Consider the following 19189-nt stretch of genomic DNA (forward strand, 5'->3'; position numbering starts at 1 on the left):
CAGTCAAGTTTGTGGCAAAAAGGAGGAGTCAGAGGGGAAAGAAGCAGAATTACACAGCCTGATTACAAGGCTCAAACATACTTGAGACATAGTTGAAGAAGCACACCAATTTTGGCAAACAAACAAGGGAAGACAGGCCTCTCCCTACCAATTCACATGTGCAATTCCAGGTATGTTGGCTAGAACACAGGTCTTGAATCAACTGAGCGACCACAAGAGCTCCCAGGGAGCAAGAAATCGGGAGGAACTTGTGATGAGCACAAGATAAAATCTTCTCATTAAATATCTGTTTTGCAATAAACACCAAGCAGGATTTTGGCACTTCCAGGAAAACTCCCTTAGTTACACCAAAATGAGCAAGTTAGAAAAAAACAAAACAAAACAAAATAACACAGAGGGGAAAAAAAGGAAGGAGCATGAAGTTTGAAGAGGAAGAAAATGCTTCTTACTTTTGGTCACATGTCTTAAGAGCTCATTGCAACCATCTTGAGGTTTTGAAACTTTCCAATAAAGAAGTTTCTTATTTTAGAGAAAATCTGGGCAACCGGAACGTGCACTGAGAGCCTCTCACAGGTATGTTGCTTTCCTCGACCCTTGATTAGCATCCAAGCAATATACAGGGAATTATGAGGAAAAATCTTTTCCCAGAATTGTACCAAGAGATAGATGGCATTACAAGAGTTTGGGGGGGATCAAGAAAATATTTTTTCTTTAAAATAACTAATTCAGAAATGTCACCATAGACAGTGGTATTACAAGGAGGTGGCATAGCATTTATTTTCATATCAGCCAACAAACTTTGTTTTGTACTGGTTATAACTTTCTAGCTATACTCAGTAACTTAAGCAACTCTTAATAATTTTGTATCTGGCCGGAACCGGTTTGGCTCAGTGGATAGAGCGTCGGCCTGCGGACTAAAGGGTCCCAGGTTCGATTACAGTCAAGGGCATGTACCTTGGTTGCGGCCACATCCTCAGTAGGGGGTGTGCAAGAGGCAGCTGATCGATGATTCTCTCTCATCGATGTTTCTAACTCTCTATCCCTCTCTCTTCCTCTCTGTAAAAAAATCAATAAAAAATATATTAAAAAAAACAAAAAAATAATAATTTTGTATCTGAAGAGATATCTGAGCCCCCATGTTCATTTCAGCATTATTCACAGTAGACAGGATATAGAAACATTCTAAGTATCCAACAATGGGTGAATGGATAAAGAAGATATGATGTATATGTACAACGGGATATTGTTCAGCCATAAAAAATAAGGAAATCCTGCCATTTGAAATAACATGGATGGACCTTGAGGACACTGTGCTAAGTGAAATAAGTTACACAGAGAGACAAATACTGTATAAACTTGCTTATATGTGGAATCTAACAAAAATCAAACTCGTAGAAACAGAGATCGGATTTGTGGTTGCCAGAAGTGTGGGTGAGGGTGAAGGAATAGGGTGAAGGTGGTAAAAAGGTACAAACTTCCAGTTATAACAATTTCTGGGGATGTAATGTACAATATGACAACTATAGCTAACATTGTTTTGTATATTTGAAAGCTGCTAAGAGTAGATTTTAAAAGTTCTCATCACAAGAAAAAAATTTTTGTAACTGTGAGGTGATGGTGATAGATGTTAACTAAAGTTATTATGGTGATCATTTCAAAACATATACATAAATCAAAATTATTGTGTTGTATACCTTAAGCATATACAATATTATGTGTCAATTATATCTCAATAAAACTGGGGGGCAGGGAAGAATTTGGGATTCCCCATATATCCTAAGTTATGTGCTGCTGAAACTACTGTCAAAATATTTGTTTAAATTATCACAGTGCTTTAAAAGTTTCCACTCCTAGTCTAATGAACTCTCTAAGGTAGCATATACAAGTTTACAGTTAATTTTCATTTGGATCACTGCTGTGGTTCTTCATTGGGTTTCACCACACCTTAGAAATGTCAGAAGTAAGCAGTTGGAAGGAAGGGGTAGAATTCTAGATAGCACTCTGGCCCACATTATTCACAATCCATGCAGAGCACTGGATTTGAGGTTAAGAGGTCTGGATTTGAATTTTAATCATATATATTATTCACTGAGTGCCACATCATGCTATCTCTCTGGGCCTTCTTTCCTCTTCTGTAGAAATTCATGGAGATTATGTGATAGGATTGTAAATCAAAAAGTGCTAAGCAATTTTTAGGTATCTTTTCTGGGCATCAAGTTCCATAGAATCTCTTAGACTAGAGCAAGCACTGTGGATCACCTCCTTTCTCATCTCCCCTATACCCGGCCAAATTTTCAAATAATAGAACTGTCAAAAAACTTCCAAGAGTCGCCGAAACCGGTTTGGCTCAGTGGTAGAGTGTCGGTCTGCGAACTGAAGGGTCCCGGATTCGATTCCAGTCAAGGGCATGTTCCTTGGTTGTGGGCACATCCCCAGTCCGAGGTGTGCAAGAGGCAGCTGATAGATGATTCTCTCTCATCGATGTTTCTAACTCTCTGTCCCTCTCTTTTCGTCTCTGTAAAAAGTCAATAAAATATATTTAAAAAAACAAAAAACAAAAAAAACCTCCCAAGGGTAGAAATGGAAGCACTCCTCCCAATTTTACAGACAAAACATCATGTATTAAAAATAACTAGAGGCCCAGTGAATGAATTTGTGCACCAGTGGGGTCCCTTAGCCTGGCCTGCAGGATTGGGCCAAAACTGGCTCTCTGACATCCCCTGAGGGGTCCCGGATTGTGAGAGGGCACAGACCAGGCAGAGAGACCCCACCGATGCATGATCGGGGCCAGGGAGGGACATAGGGGTTTGGCCAGCAGGGAAGAAACCACGGGAGGGCACCAGGATGTGTCCAGCCTGTCTTGCTCATTCCCAATTTGCCGGACCCAGCAACAAGCTAATCTACCTGTTGGAGCGCTGCCCCCTGGTGGTCAGTGCACAGTGACTGGTTAGGAACTGGTGAGTGGTTAGGAACCAGTGGTCCAGGTTTCGAGAGGGATGTCCGACTGCCGGTTTAGGATATTGCACAATTAATTGATGTCCAGTTTAGGCAGTCGGACATCCCCCAAGGGGTCCTCGATTGAAGAGGGTACAGGCTGAGCTGAGGGAACCCCCCTCCATGCACAAATTTTGTGCACCAGGCCACTAGTATATTAATATATATTAAAACATTTCCTCCAACCTAAATGTTTTTTCTGATTTAAGAAAAGCCAATAAAACTTTTTTAATGGCTCATCCAAGCATTGTGGGCACTAGGCACTGTACCTACTGTGCCTAATTGGATAAATCAGTCCTATTCATTACCTTTACAACCTTGGAATACATATTTAAACTCTCAGACTCAAATTCCTCATTCATAAAATGGATGGTCTGACCAGGGGAGCAATAGTTCATTCATTTAATCTAAGATCATATTAACTGCTTGAGCAGCTTTATAACATGGCTGGTCCATTGAACAAAATTTTTAATTCTTTATAATTTCTTAAAGATAGCCAACAATAAGTATTTTCGGGCAGGCTTATAAGCAACATAAATTTATTTCTCACAGTTCTGGAGGCTGAAGTCCAAGATCAGGGAGCCAGCATGGTCGGGTGAGGGCCCTCTTCCAGGTCGCATACTTCTCTTTGTATCCTCACACGGTAAAAGGGGTCCAATGGTAAGTATTTTCCAAATTATATCTATAGTCCTTTAATATCTTATAATGTATTGATCTCAGCTTGGAAACTTCAATCCCACAACATTTAATTTATTCTTATACTATAGTGTTTAGTTTCATATAGCATAACATATCTGTGTATGTGAATCCACCTTTCTGTTAATTATTGCTCAAGAACAGGCACCATGAGAGAGAAATATCTATTAGTTGTCTCCTACTGGGGATTTAGCCCACAGCCCAGGCATGAGAATCGAACCCGTGACCTCTTAGTGCATGAGATGATGCTCAGGCCACTGACCCACACCAGCCAGGCTCTAACTACTTTTTAAAGCCAGACTAGCTATACGATCAGTGGGTTATATCTGGGGCTAAAACCCTCAGATGATTCCAGGATGGATTAAGCCATATAGCAAGATAATCCCAGTTAGGAAAGGAGCAGATAGGTGGTAATCTCTTTAGTGGAATTTGTGGGTCCATCCTTCTCTAGCTGGGTTTTCCAGTCTCATCCACAGAGGTCAAGGGCAGTGAGAGCCTATGCCCTATTCTGCCTGAGTGACACTTCGACTCCTCACTTTGCCACCTAAAAGCAGCTGGCCTAGCTCATGGGATGGGAAAGGTCAGGGTGCTCAAAGCCTCATCTGCTTTTACAGCTCCCTAGAGCCTGGGAACTAAGTAAATGGCAGCTTTCAGGATCAGCCTCTTGCATAATCTTGTTATTTAAGGTCAAGCCTTCTCAGTATTAATGAGGAACAACTCCCCTGCCCAAACCCCCCATGCCAACCCCACCTTCACTTCCAAACCAAGCACTGGTTTTTGTTGTGTAAGTGAAACTATGCCTCAGTAAACTACACAGTAGTTTTCAGTTTCCCTCTTGGATTATACTGAAATGGTCCAGGATTTTAGACATGGTTCTAGCCCCCCAACAGGGTCAAGGGGATTTCTGCAACCACCTCAGCCATACAGAGCATTTCTTCCCCTGCCCCTCTCCATTTGTTTTCAAGTTCAGTTCTGCTTTCCTTCAGAAGCACAAGGAACTCCAGCTGGTGGATAACATACCAAGAGGCTGTGGCCTGACCATGAACCTGGTGGCTCAGTACTCGGTATAAAACTTTTGGGCTGAGCCAAAACCGGTTTGGCTCAGTGGAAGAGCGTCGGTCTGCAGACTGAAAGGTCCCGGGTTCAATTCCGGTCAAGGGCATGTACGTTGGTTGCGGGCACATCCCTGGTGGAGGATGTGCAGGAGGTGGCTGGTTGATGTTTCTCTCTCGTCGACGTTTCTGGCTCTCTATCTCTCTCCCTTCCTCTCTGTAAAAAGTCAATAAAATATATTTTAAAAAAACTTTTGGGCTGAGTAACTCGGTGGATATTGGGCAATTAGTTGAATTCCAGATTACAAATGAGGAAACTGAGCCTGAGACCAGTACATGTAGAATTTGAGGATAGCTGGTAAGTGACAGAACTGGGATTTGCAGACTACAGAGCTGAGCCTACTTCAGGTTTAGTCAGACCAAGAACTTTCTGCTCCTTTTCCTTATTTTCCAGGAATGGGTTGATTTGATAAGATCAGGTGCTCTCCATAGAATTTTTGATTGGGTTTTAGAGAATGCAAAGGCTTCAAGCCATTTTTTAAATGTTTTACTTTTTTTTCAATTACAGTAAGTTTCAGGTGTACAGAATTACACCTGAAACTAACTATTAGGCAAATTATAGGCTTTACAAAAAGTACCTTTTATATTTTCAGTGCACAACTAGCACCATACATAGTATTACAAAATTATTGATTACATTCCCTATGCTGTACTTTATATCCCTGTGATTAATTTGTGACTGCCAATCTGTACTTCTTAATTCTTTCACTTTCTTCACCCTGTCCCCCAGCACCCTTCCCCTCTGGCAACCATCTCTGTGTCTATGAGTGTATTTCTGTTTTGTTTGTTCATTTATTTTGTTCTTTAGATTCCACATATAAGTGAAATCATATGGTATTAGTGTTTCTCTAACTGACTTCTTTTTTTTTCTAAATATATTTTATTGATTTTTTACAGAGAGGAAGGAAGAGGATAGAGAGCTAAAAACGTTGATGAGAGAGAAACATCGACCAGCGGCCTCCTGCACACCTCCTACAAGGGATGTGCCCGCAGCCAAGGTACATGCCCTTGACTGGAATCAAACCTGGGACCCTTCAGTCCGCAGGCCGATGCTCTATCCACTGAGCTAAACCAGTTTCAGCCTGACTTATTTTCTGATGCGATTTTAATGAAAATGACCACAAATATGATATTTAATTGAATGCTAAATCCTATACTTGTAGGTTAAAGTTTATAAATACCTCCTGATTTTGTAGTTAGTTTCATTGAAAAATATTCTAATCCTAAGTAAGACAAATGTGTACTAGCAGGCCTACTTTTTGGATCACAAAATATGGTTAGCTTAGATAATTTTTTAAAATGTATATAATTTAGCCGAAACCAGTCTGGCTCAGTGGTAGAGCGTCGGTCTGCGAACTGAGGGGTCCCAGATTTGATTCTGGTCAGGGGCATGTACGTTGGTTGCTGGCACATCCCCGGTAGGGGGTGTGCAAGAGGCAGCTGGTCGATGTTTCTCTCTTGTCGACGTTGCTAGCTCTCTCTCTCTCCCTTCCTCTCTGTAAAAAATCAATAAAATATATTTAAAAATAAAATGTATATAATTTAATTAAGTAGAGCAACACAATAATAATATCATCAAATTTTATTAAGTAAGATGTAGTCTGCTTTAAAAAAAATCTTATTTCTTTACAATCCTTGCCTTATTTGGGATGCTATAACAACTAAAAGTGTTTTTGGCTCTATATTCTATTCAAGGCCTCCCCCCCCCATTTTTTTTATTCAATTATTATCGGTGTACATATTTTAACATTGCCCCCCCCTCCCATACATACCCCCCCTCCCCAGAGTTTTGTAACCATTGGTTGTACTTATATGCATGTATACAAGTCCTTCAGTTGATCTCTTATCTCCCCCAGATCTCCCTACCCTACCTGCTGTAATTTGACAGTCTACTTGTTGCTTTACTGTCTCTATAACTACCTTTTGGTTCATCAGTTTATAATGTTCTTTATTATCCATAAATGAGTGAGGTCATGTGGTGTTTCTCTTTCACTGACTGGCTTATTTCACTCAGCATGATGTTCTCCAATTCCATCCAGGTTGCTGCAAATGATGAGAATTCCTTCTTTTTTATGGCAGCATAGTATTCCATTGTGTAGATGTACCATGGTTTTTGGATCCAATCATCTGCTGACGGGCACCTAGGCTGTTTCCAAATTCTGGCTATTGTAGATTGTGCTGCTATGAACATAGGGGTGCATATATCCTTTCTGATTGGTGTTTCTAGTTTCTTGGGATATATTCCTAGGAGTGGGATTACTGGGTCAAATGGGAGTTCCATTTTCAGTTTTTTGAGGAAACTCCACACTGTTCTCCACAGTGGTTGCACCAGTCTGCATTCCCACCAGCAGTGCACGAGGGTTCCTTTTTCTCCGAAACCTCGCCAACACTTGTCGTTTGTCAATTTGTTGATGTTGGCCATTCTGACAGGTGTGAGATGGTACCGCATTGTTGTTTTGATTTGCATCTCTCGGACAATTAGTGACTTTGAGCATGTTTTCATGTGCCTTTTGGCCTTCCTTCTGTCTTCTTTTGAAAATGTTCTATTTAGGTCCATTGCCCATTTTTTCCTTTTATTTAGTTGTATAAGCTGTTTGTAGATGTTGGAGATTAAACCTTTATCAGTGGTAACATTTGCAAATATGTTCTCCCACACAGTGGGCTTTCTTGTTGTTTTGTTGATGGTTTCTTTTGCTGTAAAAAAGCTTTTTATTTTGATGTAGTCCCATTTGTTTATGTTCTCTTTAGCTTCCATATTCAAGGCCTTTTAAAGACTCAGTGCATCACACTACTGAGACGGGCCTCAAATTAAGCTGTAAAAAACAGTGCTGTTTGGGTCTTTAGACAGATTTCTCCTTATTCACTCTTTTGCCCCTCAGTTATCTGCGCTTACCTCACCAGCTTGCTAAACTTAGCTCTACACCTGCTTCTAGAAGCCCTTTACTTTGATCACCTTTGAGAACTTCTTTTCTCTGGCTCATAGGTCTCAGTTTCCTGCTCTGGCATTGGCTATCAGTGCTTCTTTGATTACAGTCACACGAGCAGCTTCAGGTAAAATAAACTGCTTTCCCTAACCCTTTCTCCAAGGAAACTTTATGAGTAAGGGTTGTCCCTTAGCAGGGCATGTAATCCAGATGTTTGGACAAATTTGAATGTTTATGTTTTTCCTTCACTTAAAATTTTCTGTAACAAACAGGGATAGATTTTAGGGGTCATATTGGTATCCCTTGTCATCGATGAGAGCAGAGATCACATGAATCAGGCAGTGATATCTAGTTATAAAATCAGACAACCAATGGGTCTGGGCTGCCTGTCATTACTTAAGCCAAGTAAGCATAGGCAGGGTTGAATCCTATGTGTGTTTATTCCAACCATGCCAGAAAGGAGAGCAAAAAGTTATCCACAAATCTGCTCTACCCCTCTCCATAACCCAGCTGCTTATATTGGGTAGAAGGACAAAGATTACATGGGGAAGTAGGAATTACAGGCATGGGGAAGTAGGCAAGGTATAATGGTTACAGATTACAGGCAATGCGGGCTGGGGAGTGGAGGAGTCGCAAAGGGTGGGTGCCTCAGAACCAGATTGTTTCAGCAACAAGGTTGTTAATCTTTCCATGATGATAAGCAGTTCTGAGAAAAGGAGGATGGACTGCATTCCATGTCCAGGAGCATACTACTCTCAGCCAGGTTAAAATGTGCTTTCTCTAATCAGAACAGAACAAACAGAGCATGATTAATATTTCTTATGATTATAGCTGGGCCCCACTATTCTATTTATGCCCCTAACAGTTCTACCCAGTTCCCCTCAACCACCCAACACTTACCCAATATGTCTTATATTTACTCATACTGCTACTTCTTCTTCCTCTTCTGCTTTTCTTCCTCTTTCTCCTTCTTACATTTACTTTTATAATGAAATCTCTTCTCCTTTGACCCATTTTTTTTTCTTGTTGCCTAACAAAATGCCTTAAAGCATTGAATCAGCCTATTCATCTCAATCATTATGCAAGTGGGCTGCCTTAAACTTGAAATTGCAAGTATTATTAAAGCATTGCTTCATTTTGTCTGTCATGGAGATGAATAGAAAGTGTAAGCATAAACTTATGACACCATCTTTTCTGGAATATTCTAGAATTTATACGCCAAATTAGCATTCTTCAAGTGAATCACCAAAATAGAGTAACACAAGTATCCCTATGATATATCATTGCTACAAATGTTTGGTGACTCCTCTTTTGGAATTAGGGGGTGAATATAATGGAAAGAACATGAGGTTCTGAGATGATCTAGCCCAGCGGTCGGCAAACTCATTAGTCAACAGAGCCAAATATCAACAGTACAATGATTAAAATTTCTTTTGAGAGCCAAATTTTTTAAACTTAAACTTCTTCTAACGCCACTTCTTCAAAATAGACTCGCCCAGGCCATGGTATTTTGTGGAAGAGCCACACTCAAGGGGCCAAGGAGCTGCATGTGGTTTGAGAGCCTCAGTTTCCCGACCATGGATCTAGCCTTTTCTTTGAATCACTAATCTGTTACATATTAGCTGTGCAATATTGTGTAAGTCCCACTCTCAGAGCTTCCAGTTCCCTAAATATAAAATGGGGTTAAGATTATTGGTCTCGCCAGGCCAGTTTTTTTCAGTGGTTGAGCATGGACCAGTGAACCAGAGGGTCATGGTTCCATGCCCCGTCAGGGCACATGCCCAGGTTGCCAGCTGCATTCCCAGTAGGGGGCATGTAGGAGGCAGCCGGTCAATAATTCTCATCATTGATGTTTCTATCCCTTTCTCTTTCTTCCTCTCTCTGAAAACAATAAAGACATGTATTTTTTTTTTTTTAAAGATTACTGGTCTTGCTGAGTTTTGTAGTGAGTAAATAATACCTGTGAAAGTGCCAGGCCGTCTCTCCCTTTCAGGAGCACTCCCAGCACTCCTGAAAGGGAGAGACAGGCCTGGCACTTTCTCTCTCCTAAGCTTCGAGGCCCACAGTAAGTGCTTGATATTTTCATGTTAGAACCAGTTTATCATTTGTTCAAGAAAATTTTTATCCCTGTATACTCTCAGTTGATGGCTCTGTTTCCTCCTGTCTCTTGTGTGTTCTGGTCAAACTCAACTATATTCTTCCTTAAAAAATTGAGAGTAGGAAGCAACTTTTCTGATTCAACATATATAAAAACTTACAGCAAATATTATAAAATAATTAATGGGAAATCTATACATGCCTTCCCATTAACCAAAAAAAAAAAAAAAAAAATCCCCAAAACCAAAAAAAAAAAAATTTCCTTTTTATTGTCACAATAACTTAATATGGTATTGGAGGTTGTGACCAATATTATTTAAGACCAGCATAAAGGAAAGGCATAGGAAATGTATGAATTTGAAAAAGACATACATAAATTCCATTACTTGTAGAGAACATAATCATTAAGAGATAAACCTAATATACTTTAACAGTCATATTTATTTTTATTTTTTGTTAATTCTCACCTGAGAATATTTTTCTGCTGATTTTTTTATAATAAATCTTTATTGTTCAGATTATTACAGGTGTTCCTCTTTTTTCCCTCCCCATAGTTCCCCTCCACCTGATTCCCCACCCCACCCCATACCCTTACCCTCGCCACTGTCTTCATCTATAGGTGTAAGACTTTTGTCCAATCTCTTCTCACACCCCTCAGACCCCTTTCCCACTGAGAATTGCTAGTCTACTCCCTTTCTATGTCCCTGATTCTATTATATTCACCAGTCCATTCTGTTCTTCAGACTTTTTATTGCTTGATTTTTAGATTCACTTGTTGGTAGGTATGTATTTGATGTCATTTTGTTGTTCATAATTTTTATCTTTACCTTTTTCTTCTTCTTCCTCTTCTTAAAGAATACCCTTGTAGATTGTGCGGGGCAGAGTCTCAGTGCATCACTAGGCTGGGCGTGGCTAACAGCGATGGCTGCCCGTCAGCCATCTCTGCCTCTCCAAATGAGTCCCCACATCTCCCCACGTAATGTGCCACCACATAGCAAATAATTATTCTTGCGCGCAGCTCTTCAAGCAAGCCACCCTCACTTTCCGACCCGATGGCAAACAGTCTAGCTTCTCTCCAGAAACTGGATTTCAGAGAGATTGGGAGATTGTCTCTTTTCTGATTGAAGATAGCAACACCCACCACCAGCACCTTTTCGTGTGTGCACCCCAGTACCTCAGTTTTTCAGAGCTTGTGCCTTGAATGCTCCTTGCTCTTTCAGTCTACTTGTAGAGCTCCCTTTCAGCCAGCTTTTCCGTGGTTTTGGGTGATAGAAGTTTTGTCTTTTAGTTGTAGTTTTGAAATTGTTGTGCACAGCAGCAGTTTAAGTGTGTTTACCTATGCCGCCATCTTGGATCCCTTTTCTGCTGATTTTTATAGAGTGGAAGGGAAGGGGAGAGACAAAGAGAGAGAAACATCAGTGTGAGAGAGATACATTGATTGATGTCTACTATACAGGCATGGCAGGGTCTTTGCCTCTGGCCCATTGCCTCAAGCATGAGCCCCAAATGGGAACAAAGTTTGAGGGCTGATGCTCTATCCACTGAGCCAAACAGGCTAGGGCTAACAGTCTCATTTAAAAACCTACATAAGTTTAGAAAACTTTCTATATGAACACACACAAAAAATCAAAACTTATGACACTCTTGCTATAACTAGAAAATTAAATATAAAAAATAAGGTATCCATTGCCTGGCCAGTGTGGTTCAGTGGTTTAGCATCAACCTAGGAACCAGGAGGTCACTGTTCAATTCCCAGTCAGGGCACATGCCTGGGTTGTGTGTTATATCCCCAGTAGACGACATGCAGGAGGCAGCTAATCAACGATTCTCTCTCTTCATTGGTGTTTATTTTTTGTGCTGTTTTTGTGTGTGTGTGTTTTTTTTAATCCTTACCCAAGGATACTTTTCCATTGATTTTTAGAGAAAGAGGGAAAGATAGACGGAAATATCAATGTGAGAGAAACACATCAATTGGTTGCCTCCTGCAGCTGAGTCAGTGAGACCCAGAACATCCAAAAGAAGGCCAACGCCTCACAGCAGCTTGCCTTGCTTCACAGCTGGGCCTCATCTAGGCACCTCCAAGACCCAAACAAAGAAGAGGAATCTACAGATATCTCTATAGCTCCTGCTCGGTGGCCTCAGGCAGAGGCTAAATTAGCACCTCTTTGGAAATCCAAGAGCCAGTGTACCCAGGGGTCAGTGTAGGGCCATCCAGATTACAACTCCTCAGATCCATAAGGGACACACTCAGGGGGCAGACTCAGTGAGCACCAAAGCCCCACTGAAACATGTCTTGCCTCATAAGGATGTCTCCAGCGCAGAAGTTCTCCCATCATAGACACAGCTGATACAGTCAAATGACCTGGAGGTAAATTCCTTCCAGTGATACCAATAACAATCAAGGCTTAACTACAAGACTGTACACACAGCCCACAAAGGGGTGCACCAAGAGTATCCACCTCAGGCAACTGGGGAGGTTGAGTCACTGGCCCTATAGGGCACCTAGCAAATAAAGCCACTCTATCAACACAGGGAAGCATCCAAAATGTAGAGACAAAGAAACAGGTCACAAATGAAAGAAACGGAGGAAAGCAAACAACTGGATATAGAGTTAAAAATCACACTATAAAGTTTTTCAAGAATTTTCTGGAAAAAGGCTGATAAATTTAGTGAGACCCTTGAGGAAATGAAAAAGGACCAATTAGAAATTAAGCATACACTGACTGAAATAAAAAATAATATACAGAGATCCAACAGCATACTAGATGGTCACAAGAATCAAGTCAAATATTTGAAATACAAAGAAGCAAAAAACACCCAACTGGAAAAGGAAAAAGAAAAAAGATTCCAAAAATGTAAAGATTGTGTAGGGAGCCTCTGGGACAATTTCAAGTGTACCAACATCAGAATTATGGGGGTGCCAGAAGAAGAGAGCAAGATACTAAAAACCTATTTGAAGAAATAATGACTGAAAACTTCCCCCACCTGGTGAAATAAATAGACGTACAAGTCCAGGAAGCACATAGAACCCCAAACAAAAGGAATCCAAAGAGGACCACACCAAGACACATTATAATTAAAATGCCAAGAGCAAAAGACAAAGAGAGAATATTAAAAGCAGCAAGAGAAAAACATTTATTACCTACGAGGGAGCACCCATACAACTGTCAGTTGATTTCTCAACAGAAACTATGCAAGCCAGAAGGGAGTGGCAAGAAATACTCAAAGTGATGAATAGCAAGAACCTACAACTAAGATTACTCTACCCAGCAAAGCTATCATTCACAATTGAAGGGCAGATAAAGAGCTTCACAGATAAGAAAAAGCTAAAGAAGTTCATCACTGCCAAACCATTATTATATAAAATACTGAAAGGTATTCTTTAAGAAGAGGAAGAAGAAAAAGGTAAAGATAAAAATTATGAACAATAAATACATATCTATCAACAAGTGACTAAAAACTCTGATGAACAAAATAAACTGGTGAATATAATAAAATCAGGGGCATAGAAAGGGAGTGGATTGACAAGTCTCTGGGGGAAAGGGGTGGGTGGAGTGCGGGAAGAGACTGGACAAAAATCGTACACCTATGGATGAGGACAGTTGGGGGGTGGTAAGGGCAGAGGGTGAGGTGGGAACTGGGTGGAGGGGAGCTAAGGGGGGGGGGGGAGGAGCAATTGTAATAATCTGAACAATAAAGATTTATTTTAAAATAAAATAAATAAAATTTTTAAAAAAGAATTAACCTAAAAAACAACAGCAACACACACACACACACACACACACACACACACACACACACACACAAAAATAGATCCAGAGAAGTGAAAGCATGCAAGAAGCTGGGTACTTTAAGTTGTCTTGTTGGATCTGTACAATGTTATGAAGGAGTACTGTTATCCCATTAGATGGATAAGGAAAAGTTCAGAAGGGTTAAAGAATTTGCCAAAGGCACAGGACTGGATCCTAGTTTTGTTTGGGCTGGTGCTCTTTTTACTACATTATCATGAGTAACTGTGGGAGCAGGTTGAAACTGTGAGGCAAGACTGGAGAATACTTGTTCAGCACACATCAGAAAGTAGATTGATAGACAGAGCTAAGTTTATTGTAGTTGTCCTTTCTTTTCTGATTACTAGGAATACCATATTCAAGTAACAAATTTAATTGTTTGAGAGATGTAAAGGCAAATTGTGGTAGAATGAGTGGCTTTAAAGCAAGGACTTTGTATTCTTATATTCATTCACATTAAGATAAAGGTGACCTATAAACTTTGTAAACCTTGTCCCCCCCCCCCAAAAAAAAAAAAAAAATCATGGATGATTCTTTTAACTGGACTGAGATCCATAGATCCCAAAGTGCATTTCAAGTGGTGAAATTTCAGGTATCAACCCAAACAGCAAGGGCGGTGTTTTATTATGCATGGGTGAGAGGAGAGTTGGGGAACTTCTTAATTCTCTAAATTAAATAAAATATTCAATTGCCTTCTCTGCATGCATGTGTTAACAATTTATCCTTATAGGAGAAATAACACTGGTTTTTGCTGATGCATACAGAGATTCCTTTAGAAATGGATTTGTTTTGGAAGTTAACTTTGGGAGGATTTTTATTTCATTTTTTTTGAAGCAGCTATGATATATTGAGGAAGAAATTTAAACTAAACAACTTTCTCTTTTTTTTGCAGCAAAGTCAAATGGAACTACCATTCCTTAAAAAATGAGTATCATACACGTGAAGAGATTTTTTTCTAATGGTAACTCTGAGGCCTGGAGCTGACAAGATGGGCTTAGAGAACCTCCTGCCTCCTCAACAGATCTGGCTCATTTTAATAGGATTTTCTCTGCTGTCTTTGGCAGAGACATACGGATTCAAGAAATGTACACAATATGAATTGGACATTCACCATGTTTTCTGCATTCGGAAAAAGATCACCAACTTGACAGATGCCATCTCTGACATCCCTGGATACACTACTCACCTCAACCTGACACAAAACCAAATTGAGGTCCTTCCTCCCTATTCCTTCACTAATTTGTCTGCTCTGATGGACTTGCGACTGGAGTGGAATTCTATTTGGAAGATTGAGGAGAGGGCCTTTTGGGGACTTGAAAACCTGACCCTTTTGAATTTAGTAGAAAATAAGATTCGAAGTGTGAACAACTCCTTTGAGGGTTTGCCCAACCTGGAAACTTTGCTCCTGAGCCATAATCAAATTACCAATATTCACAAGAATGCCTTTGCTACTCTTTTAAAATTAAAACATTTAAGTTTATCTCGAAATTTTATTACTAATATTTCCAATATTCTTGAAGCAGTTCAGCATCTTCCTCACCTAGAATACCTTGATCTCACTAACAATAGCATCATCTATCTGGACCACAGTCCCAGGTTATTGGCCTCACTGACCCAGCTGAGCCTGCAGGGGAACAAGCTAATGGAATTAAATTTCTCTGCTTTGTCACTGCCTAATCTGACCACTCTGGATGTCTCTCGGAATAGCCGTGGAGTCATCCAGAATGTTGTTCTGGAAACTTTACCCCAGCTGAGGAGCTTGAATCTAAGTGGAACATTGGTAAAACTGGAGATGCTTCCAACCAAACACTTGCAGAATCTATGGGAAATGGATCTTAGTGCCCAAGAGTTTAGAGGTGGTCATTTAAACTTGACCAGTGTGTGTCACCTCCTCAGACACTTGCCCAGGTTACAGGTTTTGATTTTTAGAAAACAGGCCACTAATGCAGGGGACATAAAACACCTTGCCAACTGTACCAGGCTTTTGTTCCTTGACCTGAGCCAAAATAATAATCTGGTTCACCTCAATGACAGTGAGTTCAATGCTATGCCCAGCCTTCAAAGGCTGAATCTAAATAAGTGCCAACTTTCCTTTGTCAGCAACTCCACTTGGAGTGTCCTCCAGAACTTGACAGCTCTATATCTGTCAAACAACAAGTTTGAAAGATTTCAAGATTTTGCATTTTCACCCTTGAGATACCTACAATCTCTTTTCCTCTCTAGAAATCCCATCACAGATCTCAATGCTATGGCCTTCTATGGGCTGTATTCTTTGAAGGAGCTCAACTTGGCTGGGTGCTGGATAGTGAAAATTGACAAATATGCCTTTGTTCACTTTCCAAATTTGGAGAGTTTAGACCTTGGTGACAACAATATTAGGACTCTAAAACGCAGAACTTTTCAGTTTCTGAAGAAACTCCAAGTTCTGATTCTCTCCCGGAACCGCCTGAATATTATAGAGAAGTATGCATTTTCTGGCCTCAATTATATCTATAAACTTGACCTGGCATACAACATCTTGTCAAGTTTTAGGACAGGTATTTTCTTGGGCCTTGAAAATCTAGAAGTTTTGAATCTCAGTTTTAATAAAATTACATATGAAACCACTAGGACCCTGGTATCTCCTCCATTTATGAACCTCAAGTCTTTGAAACAACTCAACCTAGAAGGACAAATGCATGGGATTCAGGTTGTTCCAACCAACTTCTTCCAAGGACTGGATGGCTTGCAGGAGCTACTATTAGGCAAAAATTCCGTGGTATTCTTGGACCATCTCCAATTTGACTCCCTTACTAATCTTACAAAGTTGGATATCTCAGGAACAAAAGCTGGAGACCGAAGTCTCTATTTAAATATTTCCTTATTCCAAAAACTCAAAAGACTAAAAATGCTGCGTCTGGAAAACAACAACATCGAGTCGCTGACTCCTGGCATGTTCTCTGGCTTAGAAAGCCTTCAGATATTCTCTTTAAGATTCAACAACCTAAAAGTCATTAATCAAAGTCTTGTGAAGAACCTGAAGTCGCTGATGTTCTTTGATATCTATGGGAATAAAATTCAGTGCATCTGTGACAATTTGTGGTTCAAGAACTGGTCAATAAACACAGAAAATGTCCATATCCCTTACCTCCAGAGCTATCACTGTGAGCCAAATACCGAGAATTTGTTGATAGATTTTGATGATGCTATGTGTAATTTTGATTTAGGAAAGGTTTACTTCCTCTGCTCCTTCACTCTCGTCCTCACAACCATGGTTGTCTCTTGGTTCAGTGCCAAGATAACATCATCTCTAAGGTATGGGCTCTACATATTTCAAGCCTGGTTCCTGGCCAAGTGGCGAAGGACAGAGAAGGAATTCCTCTATGATGCCTTTGTCTCTTTCACCGCCACTGATGAACAATGGGTATATGAAGAGCTTGTTCCAGCCCTAGAAGGTGGGCAGCCCACCTTTAAGCTCTGTCTTCACCACAGGGACTTTGAACCAGGTGTAGATATCTTTGAGAACATACAGAATGCCATCAACACCAGCCGAAAAACTTTGTGTGTGGTAAGTAACCACTACCTGCACAGTGAATGGTGCTGCCTTGAAGTGCAGTTGGCCAGCATCAAGATGTTCTATGAGCATGAGGATGTTATTATCTTGATCTTTCTGGAAGAGATCCCAAACTATAAGTTATCCAGTTACCACCGACTGAGGAAACTTGTGAACAGGAAGACATTTATCACTTGGCCAGACAGTGTACATGAGAGGCCACTCTTCTGGGCTCGTATTAGAAATGCATTGGGCAACAAATCTGTGGAGAAAGACAATGCACAGCTAATTGTGACTGAATGACCAGAAGTCTATGTGACATTAAATCTAATGTTGCCCAAGTTATGTATAGTCTGAGAGTGTGACTGAATGTACCTGTTTGGCAGGGAAAAGGATGAGCTGCTCATGACCATCAGACCTAGGGTGTTAATGTTCATTGGGTAATTGGAAGAATGATGGAGGGAGGGATACTTGAGGAAGCTTCAAAAGCAGTGTCCCTACTCTAAGGGAATGGATATCTGACAAGTATATCTATTTTATTAAGGGGAGGACTTGGGAGAAAAGTCGCCTGAAAGTATGGGAATCAGGAGATCCCTCATATGTGCTTGAGAACATTGTTAAACTAATTTCTCCAAGTCAGTTCCTGTAACGATAGATAGAATTGGCTCTCTTGCACACACTCTAATTCAGGGAGCAAGGCCATGCCATCCCCTTTCTCCTTCCCTTCCTCCACAGGCATGTATCCCCCAACCCAGGGGACTTGCAAACATGGCAGATTGGCTGCTGCAGCTCGTTCTGGGCTAACCCCCTCAACCTGTCTCCAAGGCCCCCTTTCCTCTGACTTCCCAGTGAGCTAAAGAAGCCCAGCCATTTTCTCCCTTGACTGGCCAGCTCCTCATTTGGAATGTAAGCAGCCTGGCCATTTTGTCTCACACTCAGCTGGCACATGCCTTGTTTGGAATGTATCTTCAATAAACCCCATATTGCTTTACTTTTGTTTTTGTTGACTTTAAAATCTTTTCTGCATCAATGAAAAGAACTGAGGCCCTAGCCAGTAACCCCAGTCAGTGACATCTTTGTGGTGCTGCAACTTGGATTGCACAAACCATAAGTCTTCTGGCCATGAGGCTGGAGAAAGGGCTATTTTACTCTTCTTTCTTGTCCAGGATTGGGAAGGCAAGGCAGTAGTTCTAGTTAAAGGGGGATAATTGCCTTCAAGCAGAAAACTAAAGCAACTATGAGTGCCTGTGGATGACTTGGCACTGATGATACAAGGCACATCTTTCCTCCAGAGTGCAAGCAGACACTCTCAGGTGACTGACGGTCATTGTGGAGGTGTCTGATGGCCTCCCTTGTGATGTGCAAGGGCTTAATAGGGATTTCAGAATACAACTGTAATTAAACTTTGACCCATCTGGTGGGTGCATACAAGGTTTGGTCACCAGGACTCCAGGTCCTCACTCCCTTTTTTTAGACAGCCATTGTTGGAAGCTGCCCATTGCCTTCACTAGCAGAAAGGGTGGACAAGGAGTCCAGAAGGCTGGTCAACCTTGAGACTCAGGCAAGGGTCAGAGCCATGCACCCACTGTCTAGTTGAGACAAAGGTAGCTAAACATGTAAATCCTATCACCAAGCTATTACTGGATTGCCTGCCTAAGGGCTATGGGTGTATACCAAACCTGAATAAAAGGAATGGCAAGGCCAGAGCAAAGTGGAGTCCTTCCTTGAGCTTCCTCCTGCCCCCCAATTTCCAAATTATTATTTATTGACTTAGCTCTTTCATTTCCGATGGGCCTCCTCCAGAGCCCAAACCCAAACCCTGAACCTGAACCCTGAACCACATGGGATGTGGGACACGCACAAGCCTTGAGAGAAACCAAGACACTTAAAAGGAAAGAGTATGACCATGAGGTGTCATGGCCTCTGAGAGCCTCATCCCAAAGCAGCCTACTTTTACCCACCACATTGATCCCAAGAATTCTGCTTGCAATCATAATCCCTCCACTCCCACATTTTTAGCATATAATTCTGTCATTGATGCATTGT

General features: G+C 40.9%; 1 protein-coding gene across 2 annotated transcripts; it reads left to right on the forward strand.

Moving 5' to 3' along the window:
• The first annotated feature begins 434 nt into the window (after positions 1-434).
• On the forward strand, positions 435-18715 carry LOC311614551 (toll-like receptor 13). Of its 2 annotated transcripts, XM_084869489.1 has the most exons (3): positions 435-573; positions 3547-3654; positions 14504-18715. In XM_084869489.1, the coding sequence occupies exon 3, from the start codon at positions 14570-14572 to the stop codon at positions 17444-17446; it is 2877 nt and encodes a 958-aa protein (XP_084725615.1). In that variant the 5' UTR covers positions 435-573; positions 3547-3654; positions 14504-14569; the 3' UTR covers positions 17447-18715. The 2 variants fall into 2 exon arrangements, with proteins under 2 accessions (XP_084725615.1, XP_084725616.1); XM_084869490.1 differs by lacking the exon at positions 3547-3654 and having other exon boundaries at positions 511-573.
• The last annotated feature ends 474 nt before the right edge of the window (positions 18716-19189 follow it).

This window comes from Pipistrellus hanaki, assembly GCF_964339955.1.
Source record: "Pipistrellus hanaki genome assembly, chromosome: X".
Taxonomy (NCBI): domain Eukaryota; kingdom Metazoa; phylum Chordata; class Mammalia; order Chiroptera; family Vespertilionidae; genus Pipistrellus; species Pipistrellus hanaki.